The sequence below is a fragment of the Geospiza fortis genome, unplaced genomic scaffold (assembly GCF_000277835.1).
Source record: "Geospiza fortis unplaced genomic scaffold, GeoFor_1.0 scaffold128, whole genome shotgun sequence".
In the NCBI taxonomy this organism is placed as follows: Eukaryota; Metazoa; Chordata; class Aves; order Passeriformes; family Thraupidae; genus Geospiza; species Geospiza fortis.
The window spans coordinates 1,070,203-1,090,201 of record NW_005054420.1 but is presented as its reverse complement, the minus strand read 5'-3'; the positions used below and the strand labels follow the sequence as shown (position 1 = coordinate 1,090,201).

The following is a 19,999-nucleotide window of genomic DNA, read 5'->3' as shown; positions in this document are numbered from 1 at the left end:
TAAACTCAAAGCTGTCCCTAAATTCAAAGGAGCAGCAGGTGAGATGGCAAAATGTTGCTGTAGCCAGCGGAAAAAATATCCTGCCCCTGATGACTGTTATGGAGTAGAAGTTGAACAGTGTAACTAGAAAAATACCAGGAATCTGAGCCATTAAGAGCAAATATTTTGCACAGGCACTGTTCATTACTGTCACATGCTCAGTTTGTGACAGGTTCAGGGAGTGAAACTCCTGCCAACACATATGGAAGTACAGGAATCAAAGGGTGTGCTTACACAAAGTCACAGAACTTACTTTCAGCATCACAGGCTTCTCCTCCTCTTTATCAATTGGGATGTTGGTGCTGTGAACCCAGGTGTTGGTGCAGAGGTGCCTGAGCCTCACGTAGGAGTTCCTGAAAGAAAGTCAGGGGTGCCCCAGCATGAGCCAGCCTCCCAGCTGGGAAACCTCTGCATTGTTGGGATTTTGAGAGGCTGGCAGGGACAAGTGGGAAAGAAGCGTCATCTCTGTCCACACTGCACACCACAACTGGAACAGCATCCTTACTGCCTCAGCTCACTCTGTGAACTCACCTGAGGAAGGTTTCTTCTGTAGGAAAAGAGATTCTGCTCTAAAATAGAACCACAGCCACTCTGAGCTGCTGTAACCCAGCTGCTGCACAGCAACAATCTGAACCTCCTCCCATCCTCACTCTTCCACTGCTATGAGCTGCCAACTTCTCCCCTTAGCTCTGGGGTTTTCAGCTCCCTGATACGCCAAAATATGGGTACCTGCTGATTTAGGGAGTTGCTGAATAGATGGGACCAACTTGCTGCTCTTTTTCAGTGGGAACAGCAGCAATGAGCTGTGTGCAGAGTGTGGCACTTGGAAGGGTGGAGCAGCTTTTCAACAGCAAGAGGTGCCACATGAACAGTGAACAGCACACAAACAACAGAAAATCCAGTGCTAAATAGTTGGTGTTACATCCTAACAGGATGAATGCCTTGCTAGAACACACAAGGCTTTTAGTCCCAGGTCATTCCTGGCAAGGAAGTCACTTAGGAAGTCACTTAGTCTCAATCTTCCCATCTGCAAAATGGTGTTCTCTTACTTACACCCCAGTTGTAAACCACTCAAGCCAAGCTTCAGGCACTTTCTAATTATTTCTACATTCACTAGAGGAGGAACCCGATTCCAAAGGATAGAAGGAAGATGTTCTGGAGCAGCTTTACTTGAAAATCCCACAAAGCCCCCCGAGCTGCAGAGGTCACTGTACCTGGGGACGAGGCTGTCTCCCCCTCGCAGGGTGGTGGGGTCCAGCTCGAAGATGGAGGAGATGTCGTTGCCCTCGGGCACAGACACCAGGGAATAGGCCATCTTCTCCTGGGGCCCCCGGCCCCGCCGCGCCTCCTGCTCGGGGTCCAGCTGTGGAGAGAGCCCACGGGCTCAGGGGAGTCCCGCAGAGCCCCCCAGCCCCACACACACAGGGTGGACCAGGGCAATGGTGCAGGACACCAGGAACACTGAGAGCAGCTGCTCTGCCCAAGCACACCTTGCTTCCCCTGGGTGCCAGCACAGCAACTCGCCCTCCATGCAGATTCATGTCTCACACACAGTGCCAGGAGAGACAAACACCCCCAGCCACTCAGCCCACACACACTGGGAGCTCTGTCTGCCTTCTGATAGCACCCATCAGCTGAGATCCCCAATCCTGACACTGCCAGCTCTCCAAACATACCCCACACATTGCAATTATCCCTCTCACCACAGAATTCATGAGCTGAAAACATAAAAACCCGGCCACACCATGTACCAACAACCTTGCTGGGAAATAATCAGCTTCAGCAGCAAAACTGGGAGCCACATCCATCAATCCCAGGCAAGAGAAACAAAAAGTCAATCAAGGAGTTGGAAGTCCTGCTGCTCACACTACAGCCTGTGCTGCTCTCAAGCACAAACATGTGCTCCAAAGGCCATGGCACCAGAAGGATCTTTATTCCCAAGGTTCCAGCAAATCCCCAGCCTCCCCCAGCAAAGTAAAGATACAGCAATTGGATAAAACCCCAGGGCTTCAGATGGAAGGACAAAAGGCTAGGAAAAAACAAAGATGAACTGAGAAAAAGGAACAACAACTTTGTCCAAATCCTTTCCTAGGGAACTCCCAGCTGTCCCTAAAGAAGCTGCTGACTGTCCTGGCACACAGGAACCAGCTGTCCATGCACCTAAATCCTGGCTGCAATCTCCAGGGTGACCAAGACAGCAATTTCTCAGCTTCTCTGTGATGGTGGCACCCAAGGGAGTCAGCACTCAGGCACCTGCCTGTCAAAGCCCTGCTGCAAGGCACTGCCATCCCGGAGCAGATGGAAAAGGTATCCAGTGCTGCTTGTGCCTCAGGATACTCCCAAGTTAACATATTTGCAGTCAATGAACTTGGCTGCAAAGCAGTGACATTTAAAGTCTGATTTTGTACATGGGAACAGGCAGTTATCTGTATGGAACAGAAATACACTTTGGGAGTGTGCCTTCAAGGGAAGGAGCAACTCTACACTCAGAGTCCATCTGGAGAGAAATTCTGGGAGAAATTCGCTCGCTTGGAATGAATTCTCTGAATTTCAGCTGTCTCCTTCATCCCCCCCAGCAAGGGGAGGGAACACAGTGAGGGACACAGCTGCTCTGCTTGTCCTTTGGGAGACAATTGGTCACTTCTTCAAAGCTGAACACGAGCAGTGAAGCAGAAAGCAGGAAATGGGGCAATTCGGGGAGCACCAAAATTCAACCCCACAGGTGACAAGAGCAGCCCCCTTTGCTGCTGGAAAGTGGGGCTGGCACCTCACCCATGCAAACCCCTCCTGCACAGCCCTCTGAGGGACAAGGAGAAAGCACCACCAAAACCAGTGAGCTGTGCACAGAAACCCTGCAGACAGCTCGCACTGGGATCACAATGGAGTTTGGATCAAGTTGGATAAGGCAGCCTACACCCTCCTGTCACCAGTGAAGGATAAACGATGTGGCAATTTCCTGTCAGAGCTGAATTCTGTGCTCCTGGTCTCTTCTTGCTGGTGTATTTTTGCCATCTAGTGGTAAAGAGACAGAGCAGGGAAAAACCAGAGAGCTGAGACAGCACATGGATGTTTTCCATGCACATGTCAGCAGGACACAGCACAGGAGCAGGGTGTCCACCTAAAGCCTCTCAACACTGATTAACTCTCGAAAAATTAACTCAACAAAACACCTCAGAATTGGATTCCCCCCACACCCCAGGGAACAGCTGTGGGTGGGGTTTGTTCCGTTTTTTTATCATGTTTACTGCAGTCAAGCTGCCGAATGCCACCAAGAGGTAATCAGGAAAACAGCTCAATATCTGAGGGCGAGGGAAGCATTTCAATGGCCAGGCTATAATGAAAAATCCTTTTAGGAGGAAAAATGCACCCTGCAGGATTTCCAAGCATCACATCCATCTCTTAGGAATGGAAGGAATAGCTCTTTGTCATAACCAAATGGTGCAAATCCTCCATAATACAGGATAAATGACCAAGAAAGCTGCATAAGCCTGTCATCAAATCCAACTAAATCAATAAAACCCACAACGCAAAGTGCTGTTCCAGTTCTCTCTGTTTTCAGCTCCTGAAGCAATGCTGGTTCCGGCTGACACCAAAGGGCAGCTTCTGCCAGTACAGAGCACCACACACTCAATCTCTGACACAACAACATTTACTGACAACACAGACTGGTTTCCCGAGACAAAGTACAGTAACAGCAAATTTGCTGTTCAACCACAGAGGTCAGACAGGCACAGCACTGGGGGACATTCCCTCAGGGACAAGTCCCATCTGGTGTCACCTTGATTTCCAGCCCACAGCAGGACAGAGCTCCAAGGAAGGAGGCTGAGGAAAGGTTGAGGAAACAGGAAGACAGAAAAAGACACCACAAAGGGAGGAGCTGAGGGGGCTTCAGGTAATGTGCTAATTCAGTTCCAAGTGGGTTGTTCTGCACTAAGGTGCCAACACCCACTCTTTGGACAGGCCCTAAAAGCCTCCAGAGCATGGTCAGGTTTTTGGTTCCTTCACTAACAAGGAAGCCTGGACTGGCTGTGCACTGGCCAGGGCAGCCCTGGGTCTGTGCCAAGCCCTCCTGAGTCAGGGGCAGGACCACTCCCTTGCCTATACTTACTGAGGATTGACACTCCAGGTCATCTTCCTCATAGTCAGGGTTTACCTGATGGAACAGAATCACAGGCAGGTCAAACTCCAGCACAGCTGCAAGGGGCACACAGCCTGAGCATCACCTGAACTCCACGGGCACTGGTGCCCTGCACTGCTCCAGGCATGCAGAGCACACTGCCCACACCCAGCACGGCTCACCAGGCTGCCCATTGTTAAATAACCTGCAAACATGCAGGGAGAGTTATCTCATCCAGGGGAATCACTACAGGAGCAAGAGTACAGAGTTAACCAGTTTATGCTTTATTTTTGTTGTTTAAATTCCAAGTGGAATTTCCAGCTAGAATCTACTGGATTGGAGAAATCTTTTAGAACAAACATTATTCTAACCAGAGATCAGGTGAGCAATCTCCTCTGGGATATTCCTGTATGATCTCAGAGCGTGTTTTTGTTTTGGCTGATTAGAAAACCCAAGATTTACTGGAAAAGCTCTACACTGGATCACTACTGAAAAGGATTTGCAGTGTGCATGTGACAAAATGCTTCTGGTTTTCCAATCTGCTTATCAGAAGAATATAAAATGGGATATTTAATCTGGACTTTTCTCTATCTGCAGTTCTTACAGACTGGTCTGAAGTCAGTGTTTTCATTTTATACTCAGTTCTATGCTTCTGCTCAAAAATCAGTGATTCAAGAGAAATTACCACCACTTGAATTCATTTTCCCCCCAAGGCTCTCAGTCATTTACCATTTATTCATCAGTTAATAAAGTCACATTGAATCCTGTGCCCACATGACAGGATACTATTTAGTGCCTATTCTTTGCAGGAGAAGTTCTCGACTCGAGAATTCACACAAAAAGTGTAATCAGCTCATGACTACCCCAAACCACGATATTCTTTCAGCTCTTTCATCTGATCTCCTACATTTAGCATCTCTTTGTATTAATCCAAATGACCACTCTCCTCCCCTCCCCGTGTCCAGTTTTGGGGTGAGAAATGACAGATTTTGAGAAGGTGCCAAAGGAGGAGAGCACAGTGTGAGGCAGGCAGAGGTGCCAGCCCAGCCCACGTACCTCTGCTGCCAGGTAGTGCCCCGTGGCCAGGTGCTTGAACCTGAAGAGGCTGTTCCAGTAGCCAGCTCCGCCCCGGCAGGGATCGTGCTGCACCACCTGAGGGACAGGGACACACCTGGAATGCAGCACAGAGCCCCCCCTCCCTGCAGGACCTGCCTCATTCCACGTGCAGGGAAGGGCAAACACAACCAGGGGCTGAGAAATGACAAAACACCTTTTATCTGTCCCCAGGACTGTGCAGGGAATGCTCTGAGCTGGCTGGGAATACTGGAATATGGGAAAATTCATCCCCTCAGTTTGTGGGTGAATTAAGGAAGGGGCTCTCTATGTGCATGTGCTGCCAGGTCTTGAAACAAACCCCTACAGAAGGCAACAAATCCATCACCCTACGGGTGCAACTAAATTTCTGGCTGTTTAAAGTGGATGAGGGAAGACACCTAGAAATATTTCAAATGCAACAATACTGTACAAAAGAATTAATGTTTATATTTACTGACAAAGTGGGGCAAGGAGTGCCTCCAACACCTGTAACCCCATATTGGTTACTCTGTGGGTTAGGGTTAATCTGATTCCTAAAGAAAACTCATCACAGCTGACCTGCTCCTTTCAGGGAAGAGCTCTCTCACCTGTCCAGGTAACTGCACACACATGGGGAGTTACCACAAACTGATAACATGCCAAAGTCATGCTAATTACAGGCAGACTTTCATTTGAAATACAGGAGAAGCTGAATGTCACAGCAGATACTTCTGGAAAAGGAATCTAAAAACACCTATCTGTCATTACAATTTATTTTTTGATTCTTATATGCACTTCATAATTGAATCAGATTTAAAATCATAAACCAATGCTAATAATACCAACAGACTGAGGATATTTTCAGAAGCCAGTGATGGCCAAGGTGTTAGTCACTCTGTTTAAAAGCCAAGTGAATGTAAAAAGCCAGTTGAGACAGACTAGCAAGGGGCTGCAGCCTCCTATCAGATGAGGCTATACATAATCACATTATTCCACACCAAAAATAGAGCCTTCAGTTCACCCAGCAGGACAGTGGAAATTATAGGCTGTTGTTAAACTTCAGTGACTGGTAAGAAAATGACTTCATTGATGTTTCTCTGTGCCCTTTTCCTGAACTGTAAAGCACCTGAACTGGAGAGCTCTGCGCTGCACCATCAGAGAGCAGAGCTCCGCTGTGACTGTGCACAGAAAGCAAGTGAAGGAATTCTCATTTCAACTGGTAACACCAGGAAAATTTTACCTAAAGCGAGAAGCCCAGACAGAGTGCTTTAAACAGAAGGAGGAATTGTTCCTAGCAAGGCAGCCCCAGCCCTGCAGTCCTCACCTCCACCTCCCACAGGGCTTTGGAGCTGGTGGCAGACGTGGCCGACTGCCTGCCCGTGGTCCTGAGGAACACGTGCTGCTTCTTCCTGTGCTCGTCACACGTCAGGAACTTCTCCTGCTCGGCGTGGAACAGCCTCACCACGTCCCCCTGCCAAAGGAGGCAGCAGGCTCAGCAGGGGCAGTGCCCAGCAGGGCCCCAGCTGCAGCCAGGCACAGCTCTGCCTCTCACCCCTTTGAGGATGTCGTCCTTGTTGTCGCTCCATTTCATGAAGAGCACGATTTTCCAGCTGGTGTTGCAGTTCACTGAGTTCACCTAGAAGGAGAATGAGACCATCAGCCCCACTGTGCTGTGCCTGAACAAGATCCTGCCATGAGCCACTGTCTGATGTTTTTAGACAAATTTCACCAGAACACCGCAGGCCTGGCTGCATTGCTCTGCAGAAGGGAAGTCTTTTCTGTACCTGCTCCAGAACAAGTAATTCCAGAGCTGACTTGCTTGCAAGCCACTTGTTACACATCTGTGCTGGGAGATTTAAATTTCTTCCCAGTGACTAGTATGGGGCACATCACTGTGCCACAACTCCTGATTTTGAAGGAACAACTTGTTTTTAGCCCGTCATGCGAAAGAGATCAAACCCAAACCTCTGCCACCACCCAAGAGAAAGCAGAGCTCCAAAGCTCTTCTTTTAAGTCACTGATTACCAGGAGAACCATTCCTACTAAGCAGTGCCACAGGTACCAACCAACTTGCTGAATTCCAAACCGTGTACAAAGAGCTAAGCTGAAGCACAGAGAAGTTTGTACAGCTGCTCCAGCTGTGCCAGAGCCCCCTTACCTCATTGCATCCTGGATTATCCACAAGCTGATGGCTACTGGCATGGAGAGGCTGGCCAGCATTGACAGGATTCAGGACTACTTTGTCTCCAATGACAACCTGCAAAGAAGTGCAGCATCAGACAAATTTTCACCCTGAGAAAGCTCTTTTTCTTCCTTTTTAATTCTTTTTAATGGGAGCCATGGGAGGAAATCACCTTTTTGCAGTCTGGAGAGATGGCAGTCTGAGTGTTCCACCAGGATTCTGTCTGGTTCAGAATTTAGCTCACCAAACTCAGTGACTGAGGCAAAAACCCCTATGCTACTGGACTCAGAGCCTTGCAGACAAAGCAGACTGAGCTCTGGTACAGATGGGGCTCCAGGATAAATGATGGCTGATTGATAAATTCATTGTGTTCAGGCGCCAAATATACCTGGCCTGAACCCCAGAGCACTGAAGCTTATGATCTCCTGGTTTTAGGAAGATTCCATACTCAAGTGACTCAGATGTTGCAAAAGAAGGGATTAAAATGGCAATGCTTTTAAAGATTTCCCATGAGCAGGAGCATTTCACTTCCTTATTACCTCACTCCTCACATCCCAAGTGATGACGAATTTTGATTCTAAGCTGACAACACTGAAAACCAAGATGCTAATTATTCCTTCCAAACCTCCTGAAGGAGCTCAACACTTCCTACCATTTTGAATTGAGCAGGAATTGTGCAAGGCCAGCCTAATTAGGTCCCTTATTCCCTCCAATGTTAGATCGTTCCACGTTTCCAAAATACAAGTTACCATAGCAATTTTCCTCCCCCTCATGACAGCATAGCAAAAAGGTTGTTCCTGCATCATCATCACGCCCTGGGAGATGTGTGCATTGCATTAATTGCAAGGCAGGCCTCCCAAGTGCAGGCTGTGCCCCAGGGATGTGTGAGCAGCACTTACACTGTCCCCGATGGAGCGCAGCTTGTAGAAGGGCTGGATGTAGAACCAGGAGCCCTCATTTCCAGCTTCATCCAAGGTCACCCTCATTGCATTCTTCTCTAGCAGAGCTGGAAGCCTCTTATTTACTGTTAAGTATTTGTTACTTTTTAAGTGAAGCAGCTAGAATAAGAATCAGAGTTCAGTTCTAAGAATGCTCCTGTTCCTCCCCTCAATAACCCGAGCGTGCATGAGACAACTGCAGTGCTACACAGGGAACAAACTGAATTCTGGGCAAACACTGATGGACCCAGGCATAGCTCCACTTACACTCAGACACAGCACAAAACACCTTCAGTTAATCCAACTGTCCCTTGCCCAGCTAGGACAAACACATGGAGATGCCCTCATCACTCCAAAACAACTCGTTCAAAAAAACCCACGACCAAAACTTGTGAAATGCTGGGGACTAAGTGGCTCTTCCTGGTAAGAGGCAAAGCTGCTCTTCTCTTGCTTTGCTTGGTCTCATCTAACAACAAAAAATTAACTATTTCTATTGATTTTCCTTCTCTGTGTCAGTTTATGATTTAAGTGTCAACATTTCACTGTAAGAGGATATTTGGTGTTGTACATGTGCCACCTCCCAACAACTCTAATGAGGGCTCTAACAAGGATTTTTGAAGAAAACAATCAATGGGGACCTCAAAACCAAGCACAATTAACCATAATAAAACACTGATGTCAACACAGATGTAATACCCAGGATCCCACTTCAGAGCACTGTGAAACCTGGCAAAACTACAGGCTCTTGATCATCAATTCCAGAAACCTGAAGTCCACTGAGCAGGGAATTTTCAACTAAATGCTCTCCAGCTTGCACAGATGTTCACAGCCTACCTGGATGACATTCCCATACTGGATGACTGTTCCCAGCAGTTTTCTGTTTTCAGTTTCATTCTGTTTCTTTTCCAAATCTGCTGCATGCTGAAATTAAAGGAGAACAGTTCAATTGCTGAGTGTTTTAGAAAAGGGAGTTTTACAAAACTCCCTTTTCTTCAAGATTATTTCAAAGGACTGGAAAAACAGCAAGCATCTGAAAGAGCCTAATTTCCTCTTTTTCCAGCTTCCAACAGTGTAATTTCCAATTCCCTTTTTCAACTGTTTGGGGAGATAGACACACATCATTTAAGTAACCCGTAATTTGGGTACAATTGGACAAAATTCTGCAATAAAACATGAGATGAAAAGCTCAGACAAGACAGAGGCAGATACCTAGGGAGGGAAAGGTGAAAAAGGGATGGGTAACAGCTCCAGCCAGGAATTATTTTTTTCATTTCTACTGACTTCTACACAAATTGAAGAAAAAGAACCAAAGTTGAGGTTCTGTTTTCCTTAGCCAACACAGGCTCCAGCGGCCCTCCAGGCTGTGTTTCTCTGGAGACCCCAGTGCCCCTCCCTGTTCAGCTCCCTGGGGTGATGGAGCCTCTGTGCCAGCTGAGCGTTCCTGCACCACCATGACAGGGAAAGCAAAGGGGAAACCCTTGCCAAATTGAATTATTATAAGGACACAAGGCCCTAATTAACAATTAACAATGAGCCTCTTGCCACTGTTGTTTTTAAAGTGAGCTATTTGGCCCAGGCTGTTTTTAAACAATTTCATTTAGTAAAGAACTTCTTTACTTCACAGGAAGGATAACATTTTGAATTAAAAACATAAATCTGTATTCACTTTAACTGCTATCTGAAGGTGGAGAGCAATTGAAAATTGGACTTTTTAGGAGGCTGAGCATCAAGGATTACAGTTTGGTTCTCAGGTCTCAAGGACTGTGGTGGGTCCCGGTTTCTCTTGGAGAAGAAAAGTGCCCACAGTTCCTCACTACAGGGAGGTGAAGTACCAGGCCAAAGGAGCAGCTATTTGCACACTGCTAGAGAACTTCACTAGCTCCAGCTCACTCAAAATGTGCTGTTTCCAGAGGCTGTGCTAGGTATGAAAACTGGCTTCTTACTCCAGGAGAACCTGAGATATAGCTGCTCTTTCAATTCCAAAACTTTATTCAGTCATGCAATGCATCATCATTTTCTCTGTATTACTAAAATACAACTTTTTTGCTTGATTTGCAAGTATTCTGTCAAGAAAAGGTTTCTTCAAGTCACCAGAGCCCTCCCAAACAACAGCAACCACAGCCAGGACTGCCCTGCCACACTGGGTGCCACATTTATTATAAATACAAAACGCAAGTTTTTCTCTGTGAAAGTACAACTAGGACTTAGGATGTACTACAAAAGCACTCCCCAGACCTGACAGTCACTCCAGGAGAAGCACTTTTCTGGCCACTAGATGTCAGCTCCTCAAGCAGCTCGGATGCTGCGACCACAGAGAGAGACAAGTGTCCCAGATTTGAAATCCCTTAAATGGCATTAACTTAAAATAACCTGACCTCAGCATGGAGCGCTCCATGGCAGACAATAAATTCCACCAGCAGACAAACAGAAGCCAAAAAAGGCAAGTGATGATGATGAACACATCTTGCATCATCAGCTGCGTTGGAAATGCAGCGCTCTGATAAAGAAATCTCATCCTGGGCAGAGCTCCCAGCCATGAGCACAGGGGTTCAGAGCACTCCATGTGCCAGCAAGTGGCAAAGGTGACACATGGACACACAGGACTGGCAGGAGGAAGTTCTGAGATATTTCCATGACACACAGTTATTTTCAAGCCCCAGGCCTGACTCAACCCATCAGAGTTCACATGTAAGGGATGCAGGTTGAATAAACCCCAATAAAACTGTAAGGCACTCAAACCCTTCCTCCAAATCAAGCAGGTCTTGGTGGGACATTTCTGTGCAAGCATTACTGGGGTCAGGCTAATCCTGGAAGAATCTTATCCTGGAAAAACCTCATCCTGGATTTCCAGGACCCTGGCACAAAAGGGTCAGTGCCAGATGAACAGGGACAGGTCCCAGACACCCACACTGGGATGTACTTAGGGAAAGGGAGACAACTCCACATGAGAATGTAATCCAGGGCAATGCCAAAGCCTTTTCCTTCTACATGTTGCAGTATTTAGGCTCTAATTTCTGTGAAAACCCATGAAGTCTCCCTTTTCCTGATACACCAAGCAGCCAACCCCAGAACCATGATCATTCTAAACCTGCTGCCACAGCCTCCTTCCCTTATCAACATGAGAAACACGGCCCAGGTGAGAGAGCTTTGTGCTACCAAAATAGCTTTGTCCCTGCCAAGCTGATACTTTTGGGTTATAAATACATTTCTTGAAGCAGAAGGAGTCCACCAGTGGGTCTTTGTGAAGTGCAGAGCGAGGCAGCCATATGGCAATCAGCAAGTGACACTCTCCTACGGGGCCATTTCGTATTCCAGGCTACAATGAGCTTAATATAGGCTCAAAGAACCTAAAAATATCCAGAATTGTAATTTTGACATGAAGTACTCCAGCTATGTAATTTTAACATAAACACTGAGTTTATTTAACTCTAAAGTCAACAGATGGTATTTAAGTTAAGTTGGCTTTTTTTTATATAGGAGCTCTAAAAACAGCAATCAACTGCCTTACTGAGTTTTCAGCTGCTGAATGTCAACATTTTACCCAGAAAATATTAAATACTGCAAGCTAATAAGGAAGGAAAGGCTGTCTGGCCTTATAATTACTCATAATTACCCATCAACCTTTCCATATATCAACAGGAGCAATGTTTGTTCGAGCAGTCCCAATAGATTGATCAGCCCAGCAGCTCCTGGTTCCCCATGCTGGGATGCAGGGCCTGAGAATCCTCTGTGCAATTGTTTCAAGGGTCCCTTTTTTATGCTTTTAACACCCAAAATGCTCCCCTGGAGCATTTTATCTCTACCACAGGTTAAAGACAGGAGCTCCCCAGGCTACCCCAGTATCACAGGCACAGCACTGGGGGACATAGACCTTGAGCAGGAACAGAAGAGGGCTCTTTCCACTTTCTGTGAATCAGACAGAACCCAGGGAATGGCTGGAGCTGTGCCAGGGCAGGTTTAGGATGGATTTTTGGGAAAGGTTCATCCCCAGAGTGTGCTGGGCACTGCCCAGGCTCCCCATGGAATGGGCATGGCCCCGAGGCTGCCAGAGCATTGGACAGCACTCCTGGGGACAGGGTGGGACTGTTGGGGTGTCTGTGCAGGGCCAGGAGCTGGGATGATCCCTGTGAGTCTCTTCCAACTCAGCTTATTCTGTGATTTTACCATAAATCAGAGGACTGAAGACTTGGACTGAATGTCTCCAAAGGAATCTCACATGCTGATTTATTTCTACATACACTCGGCATCTCCTCCATAACCGTGCCAAGCTGGCTGGAAATGCTGGTTTGGAGCAGGATGGGTGTGAGGAGGGCCCTGCAGAGGGATACTCACGTGCAGTTTGTTGAGCAGCACAGCATCCGTGGTGCTGTTGGCTCCGGGCTTTGCTGCCTTCCAGAACTGCTTCTGCGCCGAGTAGCGGTTCATGGGACACAGCTTGAACAGGCAATCTAGAAAAACAGGCAACAAACACAGACATGGCTTCAGCCTCTCACCATCAACTGGATTACTGCTGCTAACGCTCTCCAACTATTCCAGCGGCAAGGAAAGCTTTATAAACAAATTCCAAAAAGCTCTTGATCAGACGAATGCTTTTCTGAGCAACAGGAATGTCGCCCCGTGCATGATAAAAACTAACTGCTGCTGCCAACATCTGATGCAAGACCAGAAAATTTATAACTTGTCCCAGTCAAAAACGGTACCAGACTAAAATGGCAACACGTTCCAGTGCTTTCCCAGGCAAACAGACTTGGTTTCTGCACTCTCAGCTTGGAGTTTTTGTACTTCAGCAGGTAAACTCTGTTAGGTTGGGGCTTTTTGCTTTGGATTTTTTCACTGTTGTTGTTGTCAGTTTAGATTTTAAATCCCTTCTATTGCTAGGGAAAACTGGGCAAAAAAATAGGAGAAACTCTTCACCTAATGAAGTGGCAGCAGCATAAAATACCCTCAAACAACAGCCTGTACAAGCACAGACATTCAAGGCATGGCTTGAGGTAACATCAAACCCCTCAGGGTGTCAGGTTCTATACCCAGTGCAGCAACACAGTTTATTTAACATTCTGCCTGGCTAAAGCCAGGAATCACAGCTCATTAGTCTTATTAAAAATACATTTTTGTATCAGAGATGCTAACTTATCAGTAATAAACCCACATGAGCTGCAGTGACTGTTTTTCCTCCTGTCGTCGCTAAGCAACGGAACACGCAAAAAAATAAATTCAGCTATTCAAAGGCAGCGCCCAAAGTAGGAGCTCAGAAGTTCAAACAAAGTGCCAGAAGAGCCAGGAGGCTGTTCCCAGCCTCTCTGGCAGCAGAGTGGATGTCAGGCTTCAGGCTCCTCGTTCATGCAGCCTTTGTCCAGGCTCCTGATGCATTCCTACAATTTGGGAAGCAGCAAGGTGAGGAGGAACCCGCCTGGGGTTTATCCTCCGTGCCTGAAAAGCAGAGCTGCTTGTTCATGGGTATTCTGGATGCACATCAAGCAGAAAGGGAGACACGCCATGCTGGAGACAGGTCATGGCAGCTCTGCCCCAGGCTGAAGTTGCTGAAGGGGCTGAGACAGACCTTGGCACTTTCACCTCTGTACGCTGTTTGAGATGGACACCGTCACTCTGCTCATGCCTTTCCTCCAATCCATCCCCAGAGCCCAACAGGCAACGTCAAACACCTTTCACAGAAGGGCAAAGAATCCCAGAATGGTTTGGGTTGGAAGGACCTTAGAGATGATCCCATTCCACCCTGGTTTACCAGCCCAGGACCCCAAAAACAGATGTGGCAGGAGCTGGGCATGGCACTGGGGCCCTTTGACAGTGACACTGGGGAAGGACAGAGCTCAGGGCACAAGGAGGGACACTGAGCTGCATCTCTGCAGAAACACTCAGCTCCACTGCATCCCCACTGCCAGCCTGGGGCCGCTGAAGCACCAGGAAAAGTGCAAACCACACTTCCCAGGTTTGCTCCTCACCCTTTTTCCCATTTCCACCAGGATGATTCACAGAGATTGACAGCACAGCAGAGATTCAAAAAGCCACTGCGGGCTGGCACTTGGAGCTAAGACTGCATTGTAAGCAACACACCAGTTATAAAATTTTCTATTTTTGCTTAAACCATCAGTTCACACAATGACAGCAATTAACACACAGAACTGCAGAGAAGAATTAATTGTATGCTAGGTTTAGTCACAGTGCACTTCTTTCCATCCTTTTTTCAGTCAAGAAAGTTGTCAAGTTAGGCTTAACTTCTAAATTGTTAACTGCAAGTAACCCCTCTCCTGCCTGAAGCAGCCAGAGAGGGCTACAAGAGTTTGACCTTGTCCAGTGCAAGAAGAGAAGGCATAATATGTTTTCCTTACATTTTCTCCCTAGTAACAAAGCTGCAGATCTAAAACAAACAATGAAAAGCACCCAATATATTTATTTTCTTGTATTTGTTCTATGAAATCTATTTCTGAAGTGGTTGAGAAGTTCAACTTTGCCTTATTCACCTTCATATGGCCACCAAATGTATTTCGCCACAGGTCAAACTACATGAACTTTCTGGACAGAAGAGTTTTGGATCTCCAGACCCCGCTGCCTTGGATGTTTACAAAGTCAAGGATGTGCTGGCTGAGCACCATCGTGGTCATTGATCTGTAACCCACAGTCCTGATGACTGTGCAAGATAAACCCGTGCTTGTCAGACACCATCCTTCTGGAATTTAGGTCTAGTTCTACAACACGAGCCAAAAATCAAAAGCCAAAAATGAAAAGTGAAGCCAAAGGAGCCCAAAGCATCAGCTCCCTGCTCCGCTCAGTGATTCAAGCAGCTTTAGCCACATAGGAAAGGTGATAAATAAAGCAATTACTGCACAGTAACGACATCTTTTTATAGACTGTTTGTTGCATATTAACCAGGAAGGAATGCATTTTCCTTTCAGATCTTCATGATACACAGTGAAAAATGGCAGAATTGCACAATGAGGTAGCATAAAAATAAAATACTACGTCACTGTTGATGAAATGATGATACATCAAGCCTGAGCACCCAACAAAGGTCCTGCAGGAAAGAGGGATTGCATAATCCTACACTAACTACCCCTTCAGGATGAGGAATGCTCCATGGGCACATATTAAATGCGCATTTCAGTTCTTCCCAGCTAAATCCTGCTCCTCCCTCAGCGACTGCTCTGCACGGAATAAAGCGAGGCTGCAACTGCACCACGTGAGAGATGAATGCTCTCACTGGTGGGACACTCACAGCCCACGTGGGCCTCTGCCACCTGCAGCTCCTGAAATATCACAGCGAGGATTGGTTACCCTCTGCGTGCACCAGCAGCACAGAGGAGTTGGCAAAAGCAAGGATCCTGGGAAGGGTAGAAACCCCCGTGTTCCCAAGTATTTTGGGGTTCAAGGAAGAAGGAAACTTGCCAGCAACGTTATTCCAACTGCCATTCCTTCTATCCCGTGCTTTTCATTTGCTCTTCCATCTTCTCTCTTCTTGACTAGACTGTGCTTCTTCCCAAGCCAGCAGAGATTCCAAACTTCCAACCCTTCCCTCCAGTCCAAGCCCAAGCAGCCACATCTCAAATGCCCAACTTTTGCCCTCACAGCACAGTGAAAAACCTGACAAAGACAGCTTTGTCTTACCATGGATTCCACCACGTGCGATTTTAAGTCACATTTAGGTAGTACATTAATGAGATTATTTGAAAATATAATGAAAGACTTCTCCAAAACTGCAAATTTGCAAAAATGTTAGAGAGGCTGAAATGACAGGAGAAGGGAGTTGGGTATTTCAGAGCCCACCCAAGACATAATCACCTTTTTCACACAAAACTTCCTAGAAATACCCAAGTCAAACATTCCCACGCAACTCCAGTCTCCCCTTCAGAGTTTCTCCCACTGCTTTGGGCATTAAGTGTTGCCACTGTGTCAGTTCCACCCTTGGTCTATGGGACAGCTCAGAAAGCTCCTGAACACGCACTGCTGCCACCCAAAGCTCCGCCAGACAACATCAAACACCTTTCAAAGAATGGCAAAGGTTCATGGAATCATGGAATGTCTTGGACTGGAAGGGACCTCAGAGCTCATCCAGTGCCACCCCTGCCATGGCAGGGACACCTCCCACTGTCCCAGGTGCTCCAGCCCCAGTGTCCAGCCTGGCCTTGGGCACTGCCAGGGACCCAGGGCAGCCATAGCTGCTCTGGGCACCTGTGCCAGGGCTGCCCATCCTGCCAGGGAAGGATTTAATCCCAATATCCCCTCCATCCCTGCCCTCTGGCAGCGGGAGCAATTCCCTGTGCCCTGTCCCTCCTTGCCCCTGCAGTCCCTCCCCCTCTCTTTTCTGCAGCTCCTTGAGGACTGCAGAGGACTCCAGACTCCATCCTGGCTGCTGCCAGAGCCCAGCTCAGTTTTGGGGGCCCCTGCCCATTTCCCTGCCCTTCTCCAGCACACCCATTCCAGAAAGATCTGGAAGCAGTTTCAGCTCCAGCCAGGCTGGTTGTGCAATCCAGCACTCATCATTTTTTCCAAATCTCCACTGCCTATTTTAAGCACTTAGGAGAAGGTCCTCACCAACTTTTCTGCAGTTGGAGAGAGCAGGAATCAAATACTCTGCTGGCAACAAAAAGGTGTGTCGTTATTTCGGGTTTTAAACCCAGACTCTCCAAAATGCCAACCGGAGAAAGGTAAGAACCAAGAGAAATTACTCCCCCTCACAAAAATCATACTTTAGGGTGCTTTCAAATGAGGGAAATCTTATAAAGATGAAGATCTTTAAATAAGTCACTTACAAATCCACTGAATATTTAACACCAACACAGCTGTTTCCTCATTACTTGGAAAAACCAAACTCATTTTTGCACAGCAAAACTAAAATTAAAAGAAAAACAGCAATTCCCTGCTGAAATTTAGCATTTTCTCTTCAGACTTTTCTATACTTAGATACCTGATATTTTCTCTAGGCCAAAGCCTGCTCACAGGAGGGAATAAACACACTGATAGTATCTTTTCTTTTTATTTTAAATATGAAAGAATAGCAGCAATGACAAAGTAAAGTAGCTGGCAATGATGGACATACTGTAAATAGAAGTTGTTGACTTTGTATTTATGAAATTGCACAGCTTTAATACACTCACAAGGACGGTAATGCTCCACAAGATGAGGAGTTTATTTCAAGACAAAATGAAGACCTCTCTTGTGCTCAAATGCAGTATTTTCACACAGGAGACTTAGAGAATAACACAAAATGCACATATTCAGTTGCAGACAAGTTTCACCTTTTCAGAAACCCTTGGATTACTCCATCATCTATTTTATGCTTGTTCCCTCTGAGATTTAAAATTAATAGATGACAGCCTAAGAGGTTCAAAGAATATGGAACAAAAGCAGCTACAGAAATGTGTTGATTATTAATCATTCCTGCATTTCCATGAAGAGGGAGAAAAAAGAACCTGATCCTACTGCAATGACTCTCTTTGTGATGAGAAGACATCTTTTCATTCTCAGTTCTCAGGGCTGAAGCTTTGCTGGGAGCACAGCAGCTCGGATCAGAACAGGGTTTTGTGGTCCCAAAGGAGCTCCAGCCACCCACAGCTCCACCTCAGCAAGAAACCAAACCTGGGCCCTGCACATTCAGCCTGGGGGAAGAACTCCACTGAATTCCGACCTCATGCTGCCAACAGTCGTGCCATTCCACAGGAGGGGACACTGAAGCACAGGTGAGCAGGGCTGGTATGGAACAGGGAAATCTGGGGCTGCCCCTGGATCCCTGGCAGTGCCCAAGGCCAGGCTGGATGGGACTCTGAGCACCCTGGGACAGTGGAAGGTGTCCCTGCCATGCTCCTTCCAACCCAACCCATTCTGGGATTCTACCCCAGGCCCAAAGATCCCAGAGCAATCACCTCCCTCTGCAAAGAGCCCAATCACTCAGGATTCAAACCCTGAACTAATTACATGACAGAATTTATTAGTGGTTTCTGCTGTGGTGACGTCTGTTACCTCCCTGCTTTGTGCTGCTGCATCTTGTGTTTCAAGGGCTTTCAACACTTTGCTTTTTAAAGCAGAATAAAGGGGGAAAAATCACCCTTGCAACCAACATTTAAATTGAGAGTGTGCACGATTTGTGATCTAAATATATTTTAATTTCTATGTTAAAATAACCACCCTCAACTCCTATCTGCAAGACACGAGGGTAACCACCCTCTTGCTATTATATTCATTTATGCAAAGCCCTACCAGTGGGAATTGCTGCTTCATTTGTTCAAGCTGTAACAACACAGGAAATAATGTAATTGTTCTTAACTTGGAGCTGAGGTATCAAAGCAAAGGGAGAAGACTGAGCAGAGATTTCAGAGAGAGAAAAACTATCCACATGAGAGCTGGACACGGAATATCAATGTCTGCTAAAGCTGACCTGAGAAATGCACCTTTAAGTAAACACCTTGTGTTCCAAAGAGTTCAGAACACACCAGTGTTTGTTTTATTTCTACACGTAACCTCTTTGGTCTCCTTCAAAAAGAAAACTGCTACTCGAAAAGAGAGAAATATTTAGACACTGGATATACAGGCAGTTCCAAAAGGAAACATTTGCAGGAAAGACCAGATGCTTTTTTCTATCTCTGGTACTGAGGGAAGATGCTGGGTGAAAACACAGAGCCAGAAGGGAGAGCAGCAGAAGTAGAAAGGAAAAAACCCAAACCCCCACTGATTTAACTACACCATATTCCATCTGACATCCATTCAGGCTAAAAAAGCAAGAAAACCATTCCTAAAACCATTCCTCTCCTTGCCATCACAATAGATAATGTGCTCCTGGATGGGCAACACAGTCTACAAGAGATGTGAGATGGCAAAGCAGAGCAAGGTCCCTCAGAGAAAGCTGCTAAGGACACAGTGAGTGCACCAGGATCCCTGCAAGCATTAAGGTACAGCCTCATTTATGGACACAATGGGTAACTTCAACCAGGAGAAGCTACTTTAGAATAATCTCTTTATAAATCATCAAAGCACCTTGATGGCTCCTGGCTAATAACATACAAATCAGGAAAAAAAAATCTCTCCATGTTGAGGAGAGGGGAAAAGAGAGGGAAAAACCCCAAGCGAGGGTTCAGAGCTGCACACACTAATGAGAGCTAAGATCCCAAGGAAGCTGCTGGTTCCACTGAGGGTTTCTGTCTTACCTCAGCTCCATCTCTGGTCCAGCATGAAAAGAAACCCTGAACAAGATGCCACCTGGACAAATTGAAAGGCCATCCCTTTCTCTCCCTCACAAGCACTGAAAATCAACTTTTACACACAAGGAGAAGGATTCATACTTTATATGAAGGGAATTCAGCAAACTAATGCCATAGGAGTAGCAGAAGCAGTTTTAAGTAAATTGTTGTGGCTCCAGCCTTTGTCCCAGCCTGGGAGCTGGATCCTTGACCCAGGAAGCCATTCCCAATCTCCATTTCAATAGTTTCCATGACAAATCTCCCCATGAGACACCAACACAATTCTCAGGACAGGAACCCTGTGACATTCCCTCCTCAAAATCTTTGGGTCTTTTCAGTCTACATCACACCCTGGCAGTAAGCCAAAGCATATTTATTTTCTGGCTGAATTTCATTTAATTTTGGCTGCTCACCCCTTGGATTTCACTCTCACATTTGCTTCTTCACTTGCTGCTGCTTTTCC

General features: G+C 46.6%; 1 protein-coding gene across 1 annotated transcript in view; it reads right to left on the bottom strand.

Moving 5' to 3' along the window:
• ITPR1 (inositol 1,4,5-trisphosphate receptor type 1) overlaps positions 1-19,999 on the bottom strand; it is a 144,493-nt gene that overhangs the window by 100,037 nt on the left and 24,457 nt on the right. The window contains exons 3-12 of the mRNA XM_031061617.1: positions 12,683-12,798; positions 9,185-9,271; positions 8,312-8,470; positions 7,389-7,487; positions 6,783-6,866; positions 6,555-6,701; positions 5,213-5,308; positions 4,148-4,192; positions 1,254-1,402; positions 293-392 (exon numbers count right to left, since the gene is read on the bottom strand). Coding sequence (XP_030917477.1) covers positions 293-392; positions 1,254-1,402; positions 4,148-4,192; positions 5,213-5,308; positions 6,555-6,701; positions 6,783-6,866; positions 7,389-7,487; positions 8,312-8,470; positions 9,185-9,271; positions 12,683-12,798 — 1,082 coding nt within the window. The remainder of the gene's footprint in view (positions 1-292; positions 393-1,253; positions 1,403-4,147; positions 4,193-5,212; positions 5,309-6,554; positions 6,702-6,782; positions 6,867-7,388; positions 7,488-8,311; positions 8,471-9,184; positions 9,272-12,682; positions 12,799-19,999) is intronic.